This window comes from Hermetia illucens, chromosome 1 (assembly GCF_905115235.1).
Source record: "Hermetia illucens chromosome 1, iHerIll2.2.curated.20191125, whole genome shotgun sequence".
In the NCBI taxonomy this organism is placed as follows: Eukaryota; Metazoa; Arthropoda; class Insecta; order Diptera; family Stratiomyidae; genus Hermetia; species Hermetia illucens.
Genome location: NC_051849.1, coordinates 169,231,106 through 169,253,064, shown reverse-complemented (window position 1 = coordinate 169,253,064; position 21,959 = coordinate 169,231,106). Strand labels below are relative to the sequence as shown.

The 21,959-nt window shown below is 40.9% G+C and overlaps 2 protein-coding genes across 9 annotated transcripts in view; both read right to left on the bottom strand.

The window, feature by feature from the left end:
* Positions 1–586: 586 nt before the first annotated feature.
* LOC119646181 (lipase member I-like) lies at positions 587–2,110 on the bottom strand. The gene is made up of 7 exons (XM_038046563.1): positions 2,023–2,110; positions 1,890–1,962; positions 1,584–1,833; positions 1,371–1,528; positions 1,024–1,241; positions 804–969; positions 587–747 (listed from the first exon to the last, which is right to left on the bottom strand). Exons 1-7 carry the CDS (start codon positions 2,057–2,059, stop codon positions 636–638), a joined length of 1,014 nt encoding a protein of 337 aa, XP_037902491.1. The 5' UTR covers positions 2,060–2,110; the 3' UTR covers positions 587–635.
* A 6,504-nt stretch (positions 2,111–8,614) lies between these two features.
* The window catches only part of LOC119647150 (pancreatic triacylglycerol lipase-like), a 42,289-nt gene continuing 28,944 nt past the window's right edge, over positions 8,615–21,959 (bottom strand). For 4 of the 8 annotated variants that reach the window (XM_038047952.1, XM_038047951.1, XM_038047950.1 and 1 more), the window contains exons 2-8: positions 14,052–14,133; positions 13,876–13,942; positions 13,566–13,815; positions 13,340–13,497; positions 13,052–13,275; positions 8,876–9,041; positions 8,615–8,808 (exon numbers count right to left, since the gene is read on the bottom strand). In XM_038047952.1, the coding sequence (XP_037903880.1) occupies positions 8,697–8,808; positions 8,876–9,041; positions 13,052–13,275; positions 13,340–13,497; positions 13,566–13,815; positions 13,876–13,942; positions 14,052–14,076 (1,002 nt within the window). In that variant the 5' untranslated portion in view covers positions 14,077–14,133 and the 3' untranslated portion in view covers positions 8,615–8,696. Of the gene's footprint in view, positions 8,809–8,875; positions 9,042–13,051; positions 13,276–13,339; positions 13,498–13,565; positions 13,816–13,875; positions 13,943–14,051; positions 14,180–21,959 lie in introns of those variants that run through there. The other 4 variants (XM_038047948.1, XM_038047947.1, XM_038047949.1 and 1 more) reach the window with 3 other exon arrangements.

Below are 21,959 nucleotides of genomic sequence, written 5' to 3'. Positions count from 1 at the left end.
CTGTAATTCCATCGGGTCTTGACGACTTATGTTTTTTAAGCCGAAGGTTTTTCTTCTATGCTTGGTGGTGGCGGCATTTGTCCGTCGTTTTCAGTTGGCGGGACCTCCAACTCGACGATATTTTGGTTGTTGAGCAGTGGATCAAAATCTTAAACCCATCGCTCCAACATTTCTGTCGGCAATCATATTTCCTTCTTTGTCTTGGCAGGATGTTGGTAAAACTTCCGCGCCTGGTGCGGTTGCTCCCTGTACTTTTCAAGTTCACAGACCTGTTGATGAAGGTAGGATGTAGGTAAGTAAAACGAGGCATAGAACCGAATGAAGAAGGACGAATGCATTGAACGTTTGTACCAAGGTATTCATTGACTCAATTTGCAATAAAGGATTGCAATGTTCCTGCCTCCACATTAAGCAACCACCTTCTTAATAGCCTCAACCTGATACTTGATTGATGAAAAATTTAACTTTTGGATAAACATATTAAGAGAAAACCGGAATCCATCGAACTAATCGCATTTGATTTCACAAGCAAACTTTTTCTACGTTGATGTCACAACCTAGCGTCCCTTCATATATTAAATGAATCTGAATATGAATCTGATTTTATTAATTGATGACTACACATATCAATGTCTTCATTTAAACCAATCTCTTGGCTTCGGCTTCACCTTTGTATACTTGGTACCGTCTTCTCCTCTAGCGTAAGGGGAGGCTTCATTCGTTTGAAGATAGTAATTTCCTGTCAAACTATAATCAAATTAAGTAAAAATTTAAATAACTTCATCAAGAGAAATGCATAGTACTTCGTGGGGCAATTATATCCCATAACCGCATAGCTTTCCAAAGGTTCTGTTCGCCCTTTCTTGAAATCATCCCACGATTTCGCTTTCACCGCTAGAAACTTCTTCGGAACTTCATCGATCACGCTTTCTGCATATAATATCCATGACCGTCGATGTGAACATAGATCTGCAATGGATGTGTGATACATAAATAGAGTTGAGCAGGAAGGATATTTTCTACCATTTTGTGTTAATTGTTTATATTGTCTTCTGGGGCAACCAGGTTGTAATGATTTTCCGCCATTTGGCCAGAAGTCGACAGTTCCGGCAGACAAGGGACTTCCATAAAGCCAAGAGTCTGTGTGAATGATATCGACAAACTCAGCATCTCGGTAACTTATTGGAGTTATATGGAGATCACGGTAGTATTTTGGGAAGGCTGGATCCAGAGATGTTATTCTAGGACGAATATTCAGAATATTTGGAGCGTTCGTGAAATTTACATGAAAAAGATGAGAATAGTGTTAACTTCCACCGCTAGCCTGGGATTGTTCGATTTTTTTTGGCTCGGCTTCCAGATTTACTCACCTTGGTAATTTCACCTTTCCATTAGAAAGGGCGATCACTTCTCTACCGATTTTTCCAATAGCTTGACCGCCAACCGAATGCCCAAGTAAATGGAACTTTTCTACGTCTAAACCATTTTTGAACATCTTCAAGAGGCGATCAGCAGCAAGGATCCCGATCTAGAATACAATTCAAAATATTCTTGGGATTAAGTGATAGTAACGATATACGCACCATATCCGCATTAGGGACCGCATCAACGAAATAATTTCCACTGGCCAGTTCACTCCACTCTAAGAGGATAATATTGTGCTCGCGACGTTTCAAAAATGCCTCAATTGATACATGAACACTTTGAACTTCCGAGCCTTCTGTGTAGCCATGCATATACATAAGTGTTTTTCGGGATTTATCAAATTTTGGATGCTGGAGGATCTTATTGGAGTCATTGAGGTCGAATCGCTGGCTATCGCGGTAGTTTGGTCTGTAACAAAAGAAACTTTCAAAGGTTGGTCGAAAAAACTTTTAAACTGCTGATACCCGTGGTGAAAGACAAATTTAATGGAGCGTAAGTCATTACGAAAATTAATAGAAACCACATAATTAATTGATACTAGAAGATAGAGAGAAGTCTTAACAAATAGAAGTAATATATATTAAGTTTAATATGCACCGAACCATGATATTACTAGGACCAACAAAACGTTCATAGTAACTAGTAGCAGCCAGTAATATGAATGGGAATAAATTTTGTACCTATCTACGAGTTTACCTAAAGATTGTTTTACTAGCTAACGATATTGCATGAGGTGAATAATTGTAATTATAAAAAATGGAACTTTTATTGTCATGCAACTGTCATTTTAAGCAGCTTTCAAGGTTCCATTCAATGTTACTGGTACATTTTTATGGTGTATCTATGAACAAACTAGAAAGAGAACAGTGTAACAAGCAGCAATAGTGATATTATCTTTTAATTTCGGGGTTTCAAACGACGTTAGATATTTCCATGTATGTAGAATTGTATTATATTATAGTTAGGTCCAACATCCAATTTTACTGGATAACATATATGCCACTTTTAAAGGAACCAGAATTGAGCGATCTGGGAAACTATTATTTCACTTTTCTAATCCTTCATGTGAAGGACCCCGCGGAAAGGTTGACAGCCATTTCACTTGCACTAGAGAAGATGCATAAAACTCTTCAGGATGAAACTGTGAACCCATTCAAAAAGCTGCTCAAATTTGTGATCTCCCCCAATTTTTAGTGATACTAATGGTAAGGGGTGTAGCAGGTTAGTGACTACTACTTATAAGATTGATATCAGGATGGCTCAAGGACTTAGTGCGTTTGGCGTAGGGGAAGGTCGCGGTTCAAATCTCACTGGTGGTAAAGGGATTTGTTATCGTGACTGGATGTCGGATACGAGCCGACTCAGCTGTGAATGAGTCAAATTAGGGTAATAATCTCCGCATTGTCTCCTAAAGTATACTGTAGTGTACCGTTACGGTCTTGAATGAAAGGGTCTAACACACTTTAAGGCCCTGATCCAATATGGCGAACTTCGAAGGTCTGAACTCAGCCCTGGCGGTAATCAACTGGGTTCCCCTTCTCTCTCCATTTACGTGTGACCACGCACTCAACACCTTCTATACCATTTTATCTGATCTTCTTCCTTGGTACGTCCCCTCCTCTCCTAAGTGCTTACGCTCTTACCCTGTCTAGTTCACCACTGAAATCCTCAAAAAACTTCGTCAAAAACACACCGCGAGGAAGAGGTTCCTGTCTTCTAGAACCTATGCTGACTTAGTTTCTTTCAAATCTTTACGTTCTTCGGTCAAATCGTTAACACGTAAGTCCAGAAACAAATATTTGACCAGTGTTGAAGACTCACTTAAGCACAGCAATCTCTAACCTTTCTGATCCTACATTCGCAACTCCCGTTGTCCGGCCCAGCTTTCCCCTGCGTCCATTAAATTTTCTGGCTCCTCAGTTAACTCTCCCCAAACTATCTTGTGATTTACTCTGCCGCTACTATTCCTCAGTCTATGTCCCCCTTCTTCCTCCTAATCCCTCCCGCTATTGGATGTAGCCTACCCCGCATTGCCTACCATTCCCCTTCTTACCTCTTTCTTTGTCGAGTACCTCATTGATGATGAGTCGGATCTGGCTACGATGGTCTTCTAAACCTCTTTTTGCTCAAAACTGGTAAACCCATCTCCCTTCCCCTATCTATTATTTTCAACAAAAGCCTCGAAGAGAATCATTTTCCCGGCTTGTGGAAAGAGGTTTTCATTATCCCCATACACAAAAGTGGTGATGGTACACTTACCAAGAATTACCGTCCCATTTCTCTCCTCTCCTCCTGTCGTCTCTAAGCGTTCCCATGCCAGTTGTTTTACGGCTAGCCTCTTACCTTTCCTGCCCCGCCTCTTTTGACGACTGCACGTCCCGCTCCTTCTCCCCCCTCTTCTGGCGCCCCACAGAGATCAATTCTGGGCCCTTTGTTATTTTTATTTTTTATCAAAGACTTTCCTCCCCCCCTCCTTATTTGTCCCTGTTTCCTCTATGCCGACGACCTTAAGCTGTTTTCGGTTATATCGTCGCCTATGGATTGTATTTCCCTTTAATCTAACGTAGACATTCTGGTTCGTTGGTGCTCGACTAATGCTTTAGCGCGAAACTTCTGAAAGTGTCAATTTATGTGCTACTCCCTAAAATTCTCACCCACTTCTTTCTCCTACTCTCTTAACGGACATTCCTTATCCTACTCAAGACTTCGAAGTCACTTTCGTCAATAAGTTCCGCTTTGACACCCATTGCCTCGAAGTCGCCAATCGAGCAGCAAAATTGTTAGGCTTTATACTTCGCTTCTCCTCTGATTTTGACTCCATCCAATTCCCTCGTGAAGAATATTCTCGGGTACTGATCCGTTATCTGGTCATTATCATAAACGGCGCAACAACCGGTATCCGGTCTAGGGCTGCCTTAATAAGGAATTCCAGACATCCCGGTTTTGCACCGAGGCTCACCCATTCGTTATCCCTAGAAGCTGCCTGGCGTATGGACCTACGCCATCGATACATCTTAGGCAGGGTCTGCCTCGTCTTCTTTTTTTACCATAAGTATTGCCTTGTAGACTTTCCGGGTGGGATCATCCTCAACCATACGGATTAAGTAACCCGCCCACCGTAACCTATTGAGCCGGATTCTCTCCACAACCTGGTATCGCTCATAGATTTCGTCGTTACGTATGCTACGGAATCGTCCATCCTCTTCGGAGGATTCTTCTCTCGAACGCGGCCAAGAGTTCGCAATTCTTCTTGCTAAGAACCCAAGTCTCCGAGGAATACAAGATCATTGTCTTGTACATCTGGTCACCTTCCCGTAACTATGATTGTCTTGCCCTTGAAAATATGCAACGTAAATTCATCCGTCCCCCTTCCTTAAAAAAAGCTTTCCTCGTGTGGACTACCCCTTCCGCCTCCGCTTTCTGAACCTTCCCTTCCTACAACAGCGTAGATCCTATCTAGGTCGGTGTACATTTTGTAAACTTTCCTCGGGTTTGAGGGACTACTCCGCCGCAAACGATATCACCTGCTGTCCTGCGTCTTATAACACACTTCCATTTCCCGATTCCTAATCTTTGCCCAAATTACAACGCACAACGGCTTGGTCTTTTAACTTCTCTACTTTAAGTACAGTGTTTGTTGTGCGTTAAGACAATTATTATGATATTACCTATAAGGTCTAGTTAATCTACAATACGGGAGTACCAAATTTGCTTCAGGATCCCGATAATTTGGAAGGGTATGAATCGTATTCGTGATTGAAACCTACACTGCCGCACATGCAGGTACAACCATTCTATGGCTACCAGAGGAGGTAACAGCAGAGATGTACCGATTACACTCCTGAGCAGCAACAGGATGACAGTTTGCTTACAGTATAATATTGTCTTCGAACCCGAAACGGAGACTCGAATCGGAGACGCAATTATGAATACGGCAATGGAACGGACGTGTCTGCACGCTAAATATTTGTACCCTAACTTGGAAAGATCGAGGAACTCGCAAGAGCCCTTCGGAAAAGGCGCATTGATATCTGTGCTCTTCAAGAAATCCGATGGTCTGGTACCAAAATCTGCGATATTGAACGCGAACGCGATGAAAATGGCTAGTGTTGGCATTGTCATCTCAGAGGGTTTCCGTGATGCCATTAAAGAAGTCAAACGATTTGATGGTCGGCTGATGAAGCTCACCATTATATCAGCTGATCGCACTATTCACTTATTCACCGCGTACGCACCACAGACAGGTCGACCTAGTGCCGAGAAAGATGCCTTCTGGCAACTACTCGATGAAAAGACTTGTCACGTGCCTACTGACGATCATAATATCATTGCCGGTGACCTTAATGGTCATGTGGGTGAAAAGGCAGACGGTAACAGGTGCCATGGGGGAAAGAGGTTCAAAGCGCGCAATGAGGGTGGCGAGCGTATAATCGATTTTGCGGACACCCAAGAGCTTGTACCTATGAATACATGGTTCATCAAACGATTGTCCCATCTTCCTACATTTTATAGTGGGACCAGTAAAACGCAAATTGACTATATTCTCATGAGGCACCGACATTTTACCACTGTCACTGATTACAAAGCCGTTCCCTATGGACAATTACACCTCAACATCGGCCGTTGATTGCCGTCCTGCGAATTAAGCCACCGATGAAACAGCGTGAGGAACGCACTGACCCGCCGCGCATTAAATGGTGGCGATTTGGTGTGAAGAAGGAAGAAACGATCTCACTGACACGATTACCGACCATTGCGAATGTGGAAGAATCCTGGAACCAAATGAAAGACACGATCACAAAGCGGCCTCTGCAACCCTCGGGGTTACCAAGCCGAATAAGGGGTACATGGACGATACTTGGCTTTGGAATGATGATGTTGAAATGAAGGTCAGTGAAGAGAAACGCCTCTACCACAAATTTCTCGACGATAAAACGCTTACCAATTAGTAAATTTATAAGAATGCCAACCGGGAAGCAAAGAAAGCAGTCGCTGTCACTCGAGCAAACCATCACAAAAATCTTTACGATAAACTGGACACTCGGGATGGTGAGAGAGATCTGTATCAACTTGCTGAAAGCCGTAACCAACGTACACAAGATATCGAACCCTTCTGTTGCGTTAATAACAAGAACGGTACATTGCTTACCAACCGTCGAGCCGCAACGGATAGATGGCGAGAATACTTCGAGTAGATTTCTACTGAAGAATTTGCTCATCACCCACTTCCACAATCATTGCCGACATTTGTGCCAGTTCCACTTGTCAGCACAACTGAAGTCAAGGAAGCGATAAAACGAATGAAATCGGGGAAGCCACAGGATCTGACGACATCGCATCTGAGCTCTGAAAAGCGAAGAGCTGGGACCCAACACTGCGGCTCAGTGAATTCTTTCATCGGATTATTCAGGAAAGAAGAATACCACCTGACTGGCAAAAAGTACCACAGTTCCAATATAGGAAAAGAAAAGTAGTCCAACAGAATGTTCAAATTATCGTCCGATCCCGTTACTTTCCCATACCATGAAGATTTTTGAACGCATTCTGGACAACCGTATTCGCGAAATCGTTGAAATAATTCTGAATCAAGCCGGATTTGTCAAAAACTGCGGAACTACTGACGCAATACACATTGCGCTGTTACTCATGGAGAAACACAATGAGAAGGATCACCCTGTTTACATTGCGTTTCTGGATCTATAGAGCCCTATATACTGCTTTATGCAGATGATGTTTTCCTAGCATCTAATAGTAAAAATGATTTCGATCAGCTTGTCCAAAAATGGAATGATCGCCTCATGCAGCATGGTCTCAGATTGAATCTAAACAAAACTGAATTTTTGACAACCAATCCCCATGAAACAGGCACAATCACTGTCAGGGGCAATGATCTGCCCAGAACTGAGCGATTTAAATACCTCGGGTCAACGCTATCAGCCAATGGAGAACTGCGTTATGAAATTTCTTCACGCATTAACGCAACCTGGATGAAGTGGCATCCCATAACTGGTGTTCTTTGTGATCGCATCAACGAACGTCTCAAATCGAAAATCTACCGCTCTCTATGGTTCTGAGTGTTGGCCGAATATAAAAGACAATGAACGGCTTCTTGCGGTAATGGTGACGAAGATGTTGCGTTGGACTAGTAGCGTGACACGGTTTGATCACATCCGAAATGAGGATATCCGCGATCGTTATGTGGTTACACCGATCGTGGGAAAATTGCGAGAGAGGCGTCTTCGATGGTATGATCACGCAATTCGCGCTAACGAGAATTCACTTACCAAGACTGGTCGAAACAACGGTGGCTTGATACGCTGGATGAGGATTTAAAAGCTTCAAGATTTCATCCACATCAGGTATTTGATAGAGCCAAATGGCGAAATCGATCAAGACCCCGCTTGTGAACGGGACAAAGGCTGAAGAAAAAGAAGAAGAATATTTCGAGCCAGCTGCCCTCTTCCTCGGTCAATCTTAGTAGTCGAGTCGATGCCAATAGAACTAGGAGTACAAAAGTGACGTATTTATGAAAACTTCGCTATGCTTTTTATAGATTTTTCCACAGGCAGATAGGTGAACAGCGTATCAATTTTGTTACAGTTTTTTAAAGGTTTTCTGTAAAACAAAACCTTATTATCGGTTAACTGTTTGCCTATTAGCGTATCAGCCGTTAATGTCACAAATTCACTTCACGATATGAGCGTATGCCGTTTTTCAGAGAGAACGTAGCCTATTTGATTGTTTATCTTTTAGTCTGGGGAGGTTCCATTTGTTCGTCGATTTTTTTATAAGGAAAATTTTCCGATGAGATCACGTGACTATTTTCGTTGATTAGGTCGTGAGCGCTTTTTTGTAGGAAGAAACAAATGCGGGATGAGTGTTAGAGGAAATTTGGAACGAGTTGATTTTCTATCCATAACAATTCATTTGCATCTAAATCATCTTCCATTGAATTCTCATATGGTGTAAGAGTAATTGTCAGGCTTTGGAATTTGGAAAACTGGGACAATAAGAATAATACCTTACACTGTATCCACTGACATATTGTTTTCTCTCAGTATCTTGTTAATACTTCGGGTTTTCTGTGATCAGTATTGTGTCTAGTACAGCGATGCAATTACCAAAATACGAAACCTTATTATTTAAGACTATAGATGCCTGCCACATACAAGAAATCAGGGAAACAACATTTCCTCTATAGATTCCACCCATTTTATATTCTATCTTTCAATATATTATTACAAAAAATACTATAAAATAACATAACAATCCTATGTTTTGTTCTGTTCAGTTTTTGTTCTCTCGTTACTAAAAACAACGCCCGTCTGTCCACGGGCAAATGGTGTTGCACCATTGGTTTGTAAGTAATAATCGCCTGATACCCTGTGAAAACAAAACAGAAGAATTTAAATAAGCATACACGGAAGCAACTTTTTTTCATAATTCATACCCTGCAGGACAATGTAATCCCATCACTACATGTTGTTCGAATTCCAGAGTTTTTCCCGCTTTGAATTCACTCCAACTTTTCGCTTTCACCGCATTGAATTTCTCTGGATGGCTATTTATAACGCTTTCTGCCCAAAACCACCAGGATCTTCGATGACTTGATAGATCTGAAATGTAGATAGATGATTATTATAGTACTTTCAAATGACTTATTGTGGGAAAAATAAATGACTTGTAGTTTTTTAAGTTTTAAGTGTTCTTAAGTTGAGATAATAGCTTAAATTCACTCTTTGGCTATTCTTCCTCCTATGTGTGATTGTACCCACCCTCTTTATTTTTAGCTGTTATAAATGCTATATAGAAAATATGGAATTGTGTTGTGATTACTACATAACGTAATCGATGCCAAAATAAACTAGTTTCTAAGTTCATGGATATTTTATTAATAATGAACATCCATACCCTCATCGAGAAGGGGGAGGACGGGACAGACGGTGATTCCTTCGGGGCGTAGAATAGAGGTACTTAGTGAAATTATACCTTACCATTTCGGTTAAGATGTGCCCAATTTATTACCTTCGACTTTGAAGACCACACTTGCTGATACCAATATGATATTGAAAAATTCAAGTATTTCATATACATCTGATTAATAAGGGTTTCTTAATCACGAAAGATTAGGAGTTCTATGCATAATCATATTCAGGAACATTACCTACAATCAGGATAACGTTACAAAATGCAATCATCTCCCATGTTTCCACGTAGCTTTCCTGAGCCATACCCCATTTGCCATGGTCGCGGGTAGATTGCTTTTGATCAGCACTATCACAGTAGATTTTTCTAAATAACAACATCGAACAAATTTCACCGGCACAACAACCAGTTTCTGGTCTAGACCTACCTTAATAAAGAACTCCAGTCATCCCGGTTTTGCGCCAAGGCCTATCAATACGATATTCCTAAAACCGCCCCATCTCGGGCACAGTCTGCATCGTCTTCTTTTTCTACAGTAGATATTGCCCTTATAGATTTTTAGGGCAGGGTCATCCTCATCCATATGGGTTAAGTAACCCGCCCACCGGCGGCTACGGAATCCTCCACCCTCAATTCTTTGGAGCATTCTTTTCTTGAACGCGACCCAGAGTTCGCAATTTTTCTTGCTAAGAACCCAAATCTCCGAAGAATACATGAAAACTGGCAAGATAATTGTCTTGTACAGTAAGAGCTTTAACCCTATGGTGAGACGTTTCGAGTGGAACAGTTTTTGGAAGATGAAATAGACTCTGTTGGCTGCCAGAAACCGTGCGTGAATTTCATCGTTGTAGCTGTTGTCGGTTGTGACTTTTGACCATAGATAGGGGAAATTATCAGCGGTATCAACGTTGTAGTCTTCTATTTTTATTGTTTTCGTTTGACCAGTGAGATTTGATGATGTTGGTTGTTTGGTTTTTGGTGCTGACGTTGGCACATATATTTCGTCTTAGCTTTATTGATGTGCAGCCCAAGATCTCGCACCACCTGCTCGATCTGGATGAAGGCAATTTGTACGTCTCGGGTCATTCTTCCCAGGATGTCGATATCGTCAACATAGGTCAGTAATTGGGTGGACTTAAAGGGAATGGTACCTCTCACATTTACCCCAGCAACACGGATCGCTTTTTCTAGAGCCTATTCAAGGATACCAATTTCGTCTGGATACCGAATTCTCTCTAGCGGTGTACAGTTTTATCCTGGCTATACTATTATAAGTGGCCTTGAAGTCGATGAAAGGATGGTGTAACTGATGGCTATATTCGAAACTTTTTCATCGCTTGCCGCAAAAAGAAAATCTGATCTGTTGCTGATTTGGCTGGAGTCACTTTGGTATGAGCCAATAATATTCTGGGCGTATGGGGCTATCCGACCTAGCGAAATAGCGGAAATTATCCTATAGTTGGTACTTGGTCTTAGTTTTGACATTTATTGAAAAGGTATTTAACGGGGCCGTTCTCAGAAACTGCCCAACCGAAAAATCTGAAAAAATCAAGAGGTCACTATATGGTACCTAGGCTCCGCAATACCTTCCATACCGTTAGCTCTCCAAATGAAGTTAATAATAGTATATTACCATAGTTATCAGTAATTGACTGAAGAACCCCCCTCAAGTTCATCCTAGCACCACGAAATGCAGTAATGTAGGGTATAATATAGAGCTTGATCATACCAAATTTAGTGGAAATCGCCTTATTACTAACAAAGTTATAATAGGTTAAATTTGTCACTTCTTTGGAAATTCAAGATTTTGAATGTCAATATCACGAAAGTGGATATTCTCATATAATATATGCGTATATTACGTGTTACATACTAATGGGACAAATTCACACTCAAACTTTTTTATAAAAGAAATACGCAAAACCTTTCATACCTGAAGCCGTCAATGTTGACCAGCTCATCAAAGCACTCAACCCATCGTTCCAATATGCCCATTCTGTCGGAAATCAGATTTTCCTCTTTGTCTCGGCAGGATGAGCATCGAGGTGTATCAGGTTTCATCCTGCTGACTTGTTGATAAAACTTCCGCGCCTGGTGCGATCGCTCCTTGTACTTTTCGGTATGCATTACTCGGTATGCAGCATTCTTCCGTTCCGTTGCTAGTTTGCATTCATCGTCGAACCAGCCGTTCCGACTTTTCTTGCGGCTGGGGCCAAGTATGTTTGTAGCCATTTTCCCCTTTTAGGTGTTACGGAGGGCTATGTCGTGGATGGTTTCAGTGTTTCTTCTCAGAGGGGGATTCTAGGTGGTGTTATTATCCCCATTGCCAACGAGGTAGTGATCCGAGTCAATATTGGCCCCCCTAAATGTTCGGACATTCATCAATGCTGAAAGGTGGCGGCCTCATAGGAGATATCCTTCTCTGGCTCTGAAGTCTCCTCTCCTATTTCTAAATTTGCATCGCAAACGTAGAGTGGATAGACTTTCCCTTATATTTTCAAAGCCGAAAACAGGGAATTTAATTTTTTTACTGGATGGCCAGAATAATATATGGTGTAGTGGTTCTTCTCCAGGAAACCGGCCCCTGTCAAGGACATTTCTTGTAACGTTGTTACGTCAGCCCTGTTTTCTTTTTAGTCAAGATGGCTCTTTGGCTTTTTTGTTTAGCACAAGGCTGAAACCATAATAACTCATAATCTGCTTAACCGTCGCATTAATATTTCATGCATCTGGTCAATAGTGCCTTCGGCAAAAACTGTATCATTTATGTATCCCGGTCAGGTGTGACTCTTCTGGCTTGTGGCGTCTTAGCGCACTATCGTGAAAAATGTCCCCTCAGTTCGATTAACCGTGTTCACGACCTGCATGATAGCATTCCCCGTAGGGCTCTTTGCTTTAAAGCCGAACTATCTTGGGTACTAGTCCGCGGCAGCACACACTGTTTCGGCGAGTTTTCTTCTGATAAGCCTTTCGAGCACCTTCGCGGCTGTGGCTACAGAGTGGTTGATATGCAGACGGCAGCTCTTTTGCCTTTGTGAATCAGAGTGAGTCTCACCACCTTCAAGTGGCAAGAAATTATGTCCTCGTTCAGATAAACGTTGAAAGCAGTGGGTCAGACCGATGGTAGAACACTAATTTAGAGCTATACCATTGTCGAGATACGGTCTTGTACTGACGCCTTCTTATTTTTCACAAAGATAACAACCTTTACCAGTTCTTTAATGGTGAAAAGTGGATAATCTTGGGCACATTCCAAGTTGTTGTTATCAACCAGTACGGGATGAATAAGTAATAATGCCCGTACAATGCGTTCGCTAAAACGTTGTGGAAAAAAGTGGAGCCCATGAAACTCCTTGTCCATTTCGTTTATTCCTGTCCTACACCAACATATAGAAGCCTTGTTATCGCTAGATGTTCTTCGGGACATGAACGTTGCGCAGGTTGCCATTATCAGCCACATAACTGAATGTACGACATTGTCGCAGCGCCACCACCCGGCCCGAAGTGATTCTCCCCCACCTCAAACACACACACACTTGATATGTTTATATGAATTTTAATTCATTATACACTGGGAAATTGTGCTTTTCGGTATGAATTATAATGTCAACCGTTATTTAGTGCAAATTTATGCGAATTACAATGAACGCTTAATTAGAGTGAGTCCTAATTTTCAATTATGATTTATGATTTGACTTACCATTATCTGATAACGGACGGAAGTTTCGTCTGGGACAACCGGGTTGCAATGTTCGTCCTCCATTTGGCCAAAAATCTACGGTACCCGTACTGCTTGGAGCTCCATATAACCATGCATCTGTATGAATAACGTCAACAAATTCAGCGTCATCTTTACTTATGGGCTTGACGATAGAAACTTTTGCAGGGTAGAAGCCAGGAAAGGCTGGATCTAAAGCCGATAACCTTGGAAGAAGGAATGGAGTTGAATATGAGTAAGATTTAGATGGCAAATACATCATCATTTTACCGCTTTATAACAAGGCTCCCACCAGATCTATTTTTCACTTCACGTCCAATAACTCCAGCCATTTGTCCTCCTAACGAGTGCCCCACAATGTGGACGTTTTCAAGCTTAAGACCAGCATCTGTCATCAAAATGAGGGCGTTTGCTACAATGGTGCCCAACTGAAAGTGGGTTGAAAGGTAATTTTGTACCTCATTAACTTATTTGATTTCTGTTTTTGATGGCATACCTGCCTCATTTTTTTAATCGCACTCAACAGATAGCTTCCAGCAGCATCTTCAGTCCAATCTAATATTATAATATTGTGATCGTTCCTCTGTAGGTAGGCATCCACTATCACTTTAACACTTTCCACATCAGGACTCTCCAGGTATCCATGGATATATATGCAAGTTTTTTTGGCATTGTCAAATTTCGGATGTTGTAAAATTAAGTTGGAATTGGCAAGTTCGTATACTTCTTTATCATCAGGTTCCGAACTGCAAATATGAATAGGTAAAAAGGATGTTCAGATTTTATATTTGGGCTTTACAAATTACCCGTGGTAAAAAATGAATGTGTTCACAGCCTGTTTTTTGGAAAATCCTAGAGAGCTTGTTAAGGATCCTGAAATTAAAGTTTTGTTAGAATATAAAATTCAGTTTTTTGGTTTCTTGATTAATATTGAAAAGAAATGAATGTAGATACAACTAGTACTACATGTTTTAGTGCTTACTTGCTTTTGTTCGAAATTTCTGCATTATCAGTTTTTCTACTATCACAATATAGCACAAATTCACAAAATATTTACTAAATGCCTGGCAAATTGGTTGAAAAAATTCGATCATTTCTAGCAATATATGGGATAATAATGTGAGTACATATACACATTTGTTTGATATTGGCTTTCTAGTTTTCTCAGAATATTTGAGTACATATTTTACTAATATCTTTGAGCTGTCAGAATAAGTGGTAGATAAAGTCTTCGGAATTTGAGAATTAAATGTTTGGACATCTTTTCCGAAGCATACTAGTAGCAAGGGTACTGACACATACGCCATGCAGCCCATCAATAAGTTTTCCAGTCTCTTAATATACTGATCTACTAGTTTATTCCATAAAGCCTAAGAGAATTATACAAGTTACCTAAAAGCACCAGCATCTTGGCCTTTAAGGCTATACTGGTAATTTTCTTTTATTCGAATAGATGATACATATATGGCATCTTGATTGGTGCTTAACGTTACCATAATCAACGTATGGTCATTTATGCAGATTTGCAGATTGCTTCGTTGTGGCTGCAAAAGTGCCCCATGTTCTGGAATTCAACATACTTTTTAAATGTTGTTGGACTTTGGTCATATTGGCGATACTGTTAATTTTCATTTAATTGGATTCAAAAAGATACATGGGAACATGAAAGAAATTCTAACTCAATGCCGAAGTGTGATTACAAATATAAGTTATCTCATTTACTGAGCAACTGATACCCTCTCAACAAGAGCGTTATTCTCCCAGAATAACTGCAAAAGTGCAAAGGGTTACTTTCACTGTTAGCGGCTTTGAAATTTCAGATCTTTCAATCGTTGGTTAATTCCCAATTCTTCGCAATTTATTATTATCTTATTTCACCGAAACGATTGGAACAATTCCTAGACTGTTAATTCCAGTGGCGTATTCGTAATTCCGGGAAAATTTAGCCAGGGATTACGAATATACCACTGAAATGAACAGTTCAGTAATTGCCTCCATTCCTGTCGGTAGCAGAAAACCCGGCTTTATCTCGCAATGCTCAGATGGCCTATTTGCAATTCTTATAAACGCTCATCATTCATCTCTATTTTCCTGGCCTACTTCAACCCTCCCCAGGACTTAAGAAGTGTTTCTAGGGCGATCCACTCGTTTGCCATTCTGGGATAGTGGATTTGACTGCATGGCGTAGCCAGCAATTGATTTGTTGCGCTTTCTTAATGTGTGATATGTTCACTGCCACTTTCGCTGTCTTAGGATTTCATCCACGAATGTCGACGAAGTTCTCCATTAGCTATTGTCTCAGGCTGGAGAGCCTGGATGACACGACGCAGCTTTCGAATAACAGTGGGCTGTCTGGAGTTCCTTATTAAGGCAGGCCTCGAACGGATACCGGTTGTTGCGCCGTTGATGATGATGATGATCCTTCCTAATCAGTGATCAGTCAGACCGAGAACCTTGGTTTTGCTGGTGTTTATCTTCAATTCGATACTACTTATCCCGTTTTCAAAATCATTTCAAGATCCATTAGGCCAAAATCCATAACTTCGTGAGAATTAAGGGGGTCATCCCGTGTGTCGGGTTGGAGAAATCGATTTTTTTTTCTTTGCATGAATTGTATCTATATATAGTGGAGAATATGTGGGCAAAGGGGTTTTCCGATATTCCGACTAGTGCAGAAATTGCAGTGTTAAAAAGGTAAGGAGTTTGCAGCCGCCGTTAGAGTACTCGCTGAGAAAGAGCATCGAATCTTTTTTGCTTGTTAGTTTTTTACTTGAGCCTTATAAATGCGAACACAGGTATAAATATAAAAAGACGGAAAACCAATCAATTGTCTAAACTTATATGCTGTTTGGAATAAAAAGGATAATCCAGTCTAGAGTGAGCACTGAAAGGCTTTCAAGCTATACTTAGTTATATTTTGTTGTAAGTATTGTGCTGTTTGGGTGTTCAGTTATTTTTTTAAATGGATCGTACGAAGGGAGATCGCTTTAACGTTCAACGTCATGCTCGCACTAAAAAACGAGTATTTCATGGGAATCAATACTTATCAGAGAAGAAAAAGGACTTCGCTACTGCGCTAGCTATTCGTCGACACGCAAATTCGATAGAAGGAATGAAGCAGGAAATTTGGACAACTTTCTTCCATAAATTTTCTAGAGACGAAAATCCTCAGCATCCAAATTGTTCAGCAGGCGAGGACAGTTCGTGCAAATGGCGCAAAGCGGAAGCTAAAGGAGAACTGGATAGTTTCCACCATGAGAAGGCACCTTTGACTGAAGAAGTTCAAACAGTCATCAAACCAATCTACGAAGATTTGTCACGAGATGATCTGTTGAACAGATGTTTAGGAGCAGAGACCCGGAATAACAATGAGTCGTTAAATGCATTGATCTGGACTTTCGCTCCTAAACACCTTCATTCTGGGGCCAAGGTAGTAGAAATAGCCACTTTTCTGGCTGTAATTATTTTCAATGAAGGATTCAATGGCATTCTCAAAATCCTAGTGACAATGGGATGTCAAGTTGGTCACGTATGTCAGGTTTATGCCGACCGCCGTAATGAAGCGCGAATTTGGCGGTCTGAACGACGATTGACTGACCCCGCTAAAAGAGCCAGAATTGAAACCAGAGAGCAACAATCGGCCTTGCAAGACTTTTTCTCGAAACTGCATCTTGAAAATCGGCTGCCACCATAGCTCAAAATCTATCCAGCCAAATTCTTTGAAATTTTCACGACTTCCTTAATACATATTTCTACGGTCCGCAAACTAGGATAATTGCAATCGAACGGGTAGTTTTTTTTTTGATTCATAAAAAAAGCCGTAAAAAACACCAAAATCCAAAAAAATAAGTTTAACAGCCCACCAAAAATTTACCTTTTAATATTTTCTAATTATCCTAGTTTGCGGACCGTGAAATATTGTCCACATTAAAATGCCGTTTAGTTTTTTCTCCTCAGATGAACACACCGCCCTCCAGCGTGACAGCAGAAAAACACCTTTTTTTGGAGATGGGTGCATAAACTGACACGTATTCCGAAAGCTAGTCACGATATCAAGCTGTAAAATTTATCACATATACTAGAGATATCAATAAACATATGGTGGAAAAACCACGTTTCTATCTTTATCCAGTCCTTCAAAATAATTTTTCAAAAAAAGGCAAAAAACGGCCTTCACACGAGATGACTCCCTTAAAGGAACTGCCGTGAAAGTGGAAGTGGAAGCGAATTCCACCATAATTTTTCAAAAAAAGGCAAAAAAAACGGCCTTCACACGGGATGACCCCCTTAAAGCAACTGCCGTGAAAGTGGAAGTGGAAGCGAATTCCGCTTTGGACTTTGAATTCTTTAAAATTTTAACTCGATGCAGTACATGGCATTTTGCGTTTCTCCGGAACAGCTCCAGTGTGGAGCATTCTCGGTTGACGTTGGCGAAAATTTTGTCGAAATCAATCAAGACTAGATGGAGCGGAGATCTAAACATTACACACTATTCCACAATGAGCAGGGTTAACGTGACCGCTGCAAAAAGATTTAGAGTGATTAGTACTTTCCAAAACTAGTCTCATTTTTTATATATGATACAAAGTGGGGATGTACGGGGACTGGAAATTGATAATTTCTTTCACGGACTCGTTCTCAGGAACTACCCAACCAAAAAATTTACAAAAAATCACGAAACTTCCACTCGATACCGATATCTATTCAAATAAAATTAATAATACTATATGGCTGGAAACCTAATTAACATTTTTCAACCTTTTATTTTTAACGAAAATGGAGAAATGGGTGTGTTTTGGATATTTACCAGTATTCTTGCCAATTTGATATAGCTGGCTTTCTCCAATGTGTAAACCCCCATTCAGTCGGAACGCAATTAAAGAAAGATACTGGATATTGTCACGAGAGCGTCTCATCTTTCCTCCACTTTATTGTATTTGTGTTTGCTTTATTTTGCTTTGTATGATATCATATTTTTGAGGCAGATTTGATTCTTTGACATTATCTTTGGTTCACCTTACCTACGTACATTTTTCCCAATCCTTTCTGTAGTTGCGCGTGCAGTAATTTTTTACTTTACTTTCTCTCAGATCCCCGAATGAACATACCAGTTTTAGTCACTTTTTGGGTACTCGCTGTCGCCCAGAAGAATGATGCAACTCTTCAGAGCCAGCAGTCGGACTCCAAATACAAGTTCAAGGAGTTCCCTATCTTGGGCACACATTCCTTTTTCTGCCGCGGGATCTCTGAAAATTGACTTAGGCCATATATTCCGGCTGCTTTTCGTAAGGAAGTGTTTTACTCGGTGCACGATCTTGGCCACTCAGAGATGTACGCAGTAGCGTGAGACAATCCCTCTGAAGGATATAACAGGATATAACAATCATGTGCTCAGGCTCTCTGTCGACAGCGGATTCCGCACTTTGGTGTTCTCGCCGTAATCATCACAGACTATGGGATTCAAACGTCAGCGAACAACTGTATACCATTCGCAATCCAATGAACGTTAGCATTGGACGCTGAAAGCAGCCGTTATGGCGCAGATCGCAGGTCTTGTCTGTCGTTCTGCTTGGCCTCGCACAGCCGTCCAAGAGAAGTTTGCTGCAGGAACTGCTAAGCTGGTGTACGAGAGAACGCTCCGCCATCTGGTCACACGCAGGCGGCGGTCCACAACCTTAGAGAGCTCGAAGTTTGCACTCACGTTCTGAAGAGGGCTGCTGCCTTCGGAAGTCGCTGTAGCTACCATAAAAGGGCGCCTATAAAGTCATCGAGCGTGTATAGACCTTGATGGCAAGCCTAAAAGGATCTCCTTGAATAGGCTGAATCCTTTCTGCCAGAAACCACAGGGCATTGGAAGGAAGCGAGAGTACTACTTGCGGTCGACCTCAGGCTAATTACAGCGTGCTATTGGTTAGAAAAAGCATGGCCAGCCACGAAGTCGGTTAAAAAAACTGGGACTAGTTCACAGAAGGCCTCGCCTGGTCGTTTTTTACAAAAGAAAAAGTTTTCGAGACATGTTCCATTGAATGATTACACAATTTTGTTTTAAATAAAATTAATTTACAATTTAATATAAAATAATTAATATTGCGTAGTAAACTAAGAAATTGCTACAGGTGTCTGTTCGTCACTGTATTTCTTCTTGACTTGTGACAAAATACAAAACAGTCCCAGTTTACTGATAGATTGGTCTGCCTGCATGTCACATCCGATTTATTCGGTTAAACCGATTTATCTAAATTTAATTTGTGTGAGAATATTTTGCTACCTAATAATCCTATTTGTAGGTAATAATAATGTCAAAGAGATTTACACTGCATCCTAGAAGAACTATTGTACGCCTTTAACTATATATACCTATTAGCTATAGTATGTCCATCAAGCCTATAACCGATAGGAATTTAATTATATTCCTCCTTCCAAGTATTTCAGTTTGGCATGCTTAATGATGCTTTAACCTACTTTGCACAATTGTCGGACACTATCCCAAAAAATTTATGAAGAGTTTGTCACTGTCACAGATTTCTCAGACAGTGTCCGTAGATGTACTTAGCTTTTCCAGGTAATAATTTAGACTGCAATGAGAGTATTCCTACTATGATCCAGAGGCTCTTCTTGGTGAATTTTGCAGAGCTTGGGTTCGTATAGCCGCGTGAAAATCCTGGACTCTTTTAATTTCTGGTTGGTGCCCCTAATGCGGTTCCCTCAACCAATCCTCTTCGTTTTCAGCTTCGGTACAATCTATTTCCGATTCTACAGAAATGCTCTGAATCGTGTAGCAGCGTCCCTCCTCCCTTGCCGCATTGTCTTTTAATCCAATGTCGCCTGGAACCCAGATCTTATTGAGCGAGCCGAGTATATTTAGTCTGGTGTGCTCAAAAAGTAGGATGACATATAGTATTTTCAAAAAATATTTTTTTATTCATTAATATTTATGCTGTTCTCTTCAAAGTAATCCGACTCAGATATTAAACACTTGTGGCAGCCCTTTTTCAAATCCTAGTAGCAATTCGGACAGTCACTTACTGGTGTAGTCTAAAACTCTGGTGGTGGTCTTTATTTCCTCAACCATTGCAAATCTAAAAAGTCTTAGGAAGTGAACATGATGATTGAGGCATTATTGTGAAGTTTCTTTGACCAAAAACACTAGGAGATGGACACAGGTGCATTATGGTGATGTAAAATGTATGAATTGTTTTTCCACAATGCCAGGCGTTTTTTCGCACTGTTTCACAGAAATTTCAATCTAAAACCCTTTATTAACCGTACTACCTTTTGATAAGAGCTTCAGATGCACTACGCCATAATAATCGAAGAAAGTAAACCGTGACATTGACCTGACTCATAATATTTCTTCTATTTTTGAGCATTTTATTATTTTTTATTTTCAATTTTTTGGTTGGGGAGCTTGTGAGAAAGGGCTCTGCCTCCTTTCAAATTTGTATATTCTAACCCCTCGTAGTTCTACTTTGCACCCGATCTCAAATTTTAGACGGAGTAACTCCACCGTATTGAATCTGGAAACGGAATTCAATTGGTTTCTACATTCCTGTACGATTTTTGAAGTGATCAAAGTACTACTCAACGCCCTCAATGCAGCTTGACTATCGCTACAGATTGCGATGCGCCAGCCCTTCAACCGCTCGTCAATCATCGAGGTTGTCGCATTTAGGATTGCATACACGTCAGCCTGAAAGACTGTTCTGTATTGTCCCAAAGGAAAAACCCACTTCTTGTTTTTATTCAAGAGGTAGAGTCCGGCTCCAGAACCATTTTATGTCTTTGAGCCATCGGTGTAGAAAACGCCAGTATGTCCTGACACTCATTCCTCTGGTTCGTCCCAGTTTTCTCTCCGTTTCAAGATAACATCATATCTTCTACCAAATAGATGTACGGGGATTTGAGAATCGGAAGGCATTGCGAAAACTAGATTCAGTTCTCTTAATGACTCTTCCAATGCTCTGTGCCCCACGTCCATTGTTTTCCCATAGATCTAATCGAATTAGTCTTTGAGCTGCTCTCAATGCAGTGCTCTGAATAAACAAATCCAAGGAGTCCAAATTGAATAATGCATTCAGAGCTGCTCCGGATGTAGTGCTCATGGCACCGGTGATATCCAGACACACAGTTTTTTGCAGTGTGGCTAGTTTACAGCGAAAACTCTTTTGTTTCACCTTAACCCACCACACGACGGATGCATTAGCGAACAGCAGCCTAATGATAGCAACATATATCCACATTACTATCTGAGGCCTAAGTCCCCATGTTGAGGCAAAAGTCCGTCTACATAGCCCATAAGCCCGTTTCATCTTTATCTCCACATGTTTGTTCCAAAGAAGCTTCTTGTTTAGAATAACTCCCAGATATTTCACTTCTTCGGAGAGTTGAAGGGTTGTACCCCTTATCTTTGGAAGGCAAAGATCATTCAGTTTCCTCTTTTTTGTAAATAATACCATTGCGGTTTTATTTGGATTTACTGAAAGTCCATGTCTGGGACATCAACTGTCAATCAAATCAACGGCGCGTTGTGTATTTCCACACAACTTTCCGAGATCTCACCCAACAGCCAGCACAGCCAGGTCATCCGCATAAGCTTGAACATGTATTGGCAGATTTTGCAGTTCGCATAGTAATGAGTTGATCAGCATACTCCACAGAGGTGGTGATAGCACGCCTCCTTGAGGGCAGTCTTTCGTCACTTCTGTTGTTAGGTCGCGATCAACACCTACTTCAGCACACAACAATCTCTGCGTTAGCATATTATTAGAGTCAACACCATGCTCTCTGGCGGCATCACAGAGCTTTTGGAAGAATGCACAGTCAAAAGCCCTTTCAATATCCACGAACACCCCATCGTGTACTCATCCTTCAGAGTTGTATCCTCTATCTT